Genomic DNA, 2,500 nt, shown 5'->3' on the forward strand with positions numbered 1-2,500 from the left:
AGTGAACATTGTGTTAAATCAAAGCAAACTTTTGGGACTGTGCAAAAAACAACAACAACAACAAACAGAAGAATTATTTTACAAGTTCTTGCTCTTTGGTTCAATAATTAAAATTTCTATAATTGTGGTTCTTTCTGAACACAATGACAGACTCATAGGTCGGCTTGCACTCCAAATCCAGGACCCTTTGGTGGCTCTGTCAGTGACGTCAAACCACCAGCAGGTTCACAGGAAAACCGACCACTCCTAAGAAAGAAAATGACACCAAATAAATTATTAGAGTTAAGACATAACTGGGCAAGCCTCCTTGAACTAAGAAAAATTCAAAGATGGTTAAGTGTAAAAACCATTTTAACTACCAGAGTACTTGTGAAAGAATGAACAACTAACAAAATTTAATGGGAGACCATTTAAGCAATTGTTTCTTTTTATAGACACCTGAAAAATTCAGGTCGCTCCAATGGGATTCAAACCCATGACCTCTGCGATGCTGGTGCAATGCTCTACCAACTGAGCTGTAAAACCACTCAGTTGGGAGCAGCCGTCAATTTGTTGGGCTCATTTGCTCCCGTGAAAGACTTGATGAATGAAATAAAATTAATGTATATTTGAAGTCTGGGTTACAGACAAATGAGGAGGATCACTTCCCTCGTTTACACATGAAGAAAAAAATTAATATCACAACTTTATCGCAACTTACCTTGGACCTGCTTTCGGAGTTCTTCCAGCACTGAGATCATCTAGAATTTCTTCAACATCCTTAGCTGCAAGATCCTCCTGAAAAAAAACCAACATTCATTGATCCACCTATCAAGTTGAATTAACCTGAATTTTCTGATTGAATGTCATATAGTACTTGACTTACTACAGTATGGAATATTCAACTGGGAACCCTGATTACAAATCAATTTTGGTTGCAAATCAGATGCACCCCACATTGTAGGGTATGGCTGAAAAGACATAACCACACCATTATGAGAACAATATTTATTGGTTCTCAGCAACAAACTTTGTTTTGTTGGAATCCTAGTTCTCTTAAAAACCTTTTCCAAAACAACTATGGTCTTTCAAGATTAACCCATCTTAACCCATTGACTCGTAGGATTGAGACTCAATTGATTTTACTGGGTCTAACACCAGACGACTTTACTCGTCAGTGCAGGAGTCAATGGGTTAACATCTATATCCACTCAAAAACTATGGTATGTCCCCTTTAATTTAATTAATTAATAATGTAATATTGATTTTACGCTAACGGCAGACAATTTTACTCGTCAATGGGATTGGTTCTCGAGTCAATGTGTCAACTGTAATGATAATTAATTTTCTAATGCACCTTTTGTAAATAAGCCAACTGGTTGCCTCTTGCCAGTTGGGGTTCTTAATTAATCATGTTTCTTTCAGATTATTAAAGTGATGTGTCTGTAAACTAGCTTGATAACTTGAGAACAATTCCACTATAAACAAAGCATTTACATTTATTTTACCCTTAGTTTTAACAAACTTGAACTCACATAATAATTGTCATTAATCTGCATCATTGGAGCATTAACGCAAGCTCCAAGGCACTCCACTGAACTCAGAGTAAACAAACCATCTTTAGTGGTACCACCAATATGGATTCCTGCAATAATTAAAAAAGTCTAAATTCAGGGAAAACTAAAAGTGTGAAAATGATTCTAAAATCCCTAAGATAATTACAATTCTTTGAAATAAAAAAGTACTTAAAATTACCAATAAATAGCTGAACAAGGTCTCAGGGATGGCACAGTGGTGATGGCACTCGCCTCTAACCAATGTGGCTGGGGTTCAGTTCTCTGACTCAAGGCCAAACGTGGGTTGAGTTTTTATGTTCGTTCTTTTCTCTGCTCTGAGATGTTTTTCATTGGATTCTCCAATTTTTCCCCTCTCCACAAAAATCAACTTATCTTAAAACTCCAATATGATCTGGTTGCAGGACTTCCATGATTTCCACTTCCGAGAGAGTGGAGCCTCCTGGGTAATGCTCTGTATTATTTTCAAGTGATTTTTAAATGATTATGGTCAGCAAGGTATGATATGTTGTGGTTTTACGGTACATTTTCTCCTGATGTCTCCTTACCCAATTTCTTTTCTATGACATCCACTACCATATCAGAATCTCTGAGCTGGCAAGGTGTTGTGGTACAGACTTGAATGTGATATTTTCCAACTGGCTCCCTGCAGATAAGTACACAGTCCTTACAAGAAAGTGAATACTACATCTTTAAACAAGGCTGATGAAATAAGTTTTCCTTTTGTGGCATTTCCAGTTTAGCCTGCAGATCAGAGAAGTGTGTTCTTAACACAAGTACCTGATGGTAAAAGGCAACTATCTTGATTGCTTACATGACATTGTATGAAAGGACTGTTATTTTGGATGTGTAGCTGACGCATCACAGAACTGGAATGAGTGGATGTCATTATTGAGGGAAAGGGAAGAGCTAGAGGAAGTGGAAGGAAAATAATGGTAGAGCAAAAT

General features: G+C 37.0%; 1 protein-coding gene across 1 annotated transcript in view; it reads right to left on the minus strand.

The window, feature by feature from the left end:
* LOC138019938 (probable aminopeptidase NPEPL1) overlaps positions 1-2,500 on the minus strand; it is a 23,220-nt gene that overhangs the window by 36 nt on the left and 20,684 nt on the right. Inside the window, exons 19-22 of the mRNA XM_068866912.1 lie at positions 2,102-2,199; positions 1,515-1,624; positions 701-777; positions 1-246 (exon numbers count right to left, since the gene is read on the minus strand). The exon at positions 1-246 is cut by the window's left edge and continues 36 nt beyond it. Coding sequence (XP_068723013.1) covers positions 153-246; positions 701-777; positions 1,515-1,624; positions 2,102-2,199 — 379 coding nt within the window. The 3' untranslated portion in view covers positions 1-152. The remainder of the gene's footprint in view (positions 247-700; positions 778-1,514; positions 1,625-2,101; positions 2,200-2,500) is intronic.

This window comes from Montipora capricornis, chromosome 10 (genome assembly GCF_036669925.1).
Source record: "Montipora capricornis isolate CH-2021 chromosome 10, ASM3666992v2, whole genome shotgun sequence".
NCBI classification, from domain to species: domain Eukaryota; kingdom Metazoa; phylum Cnidaria; class Anthozoa; order Scleractinia; family Acroporidae; genus Montipora; species Montipora capricornis.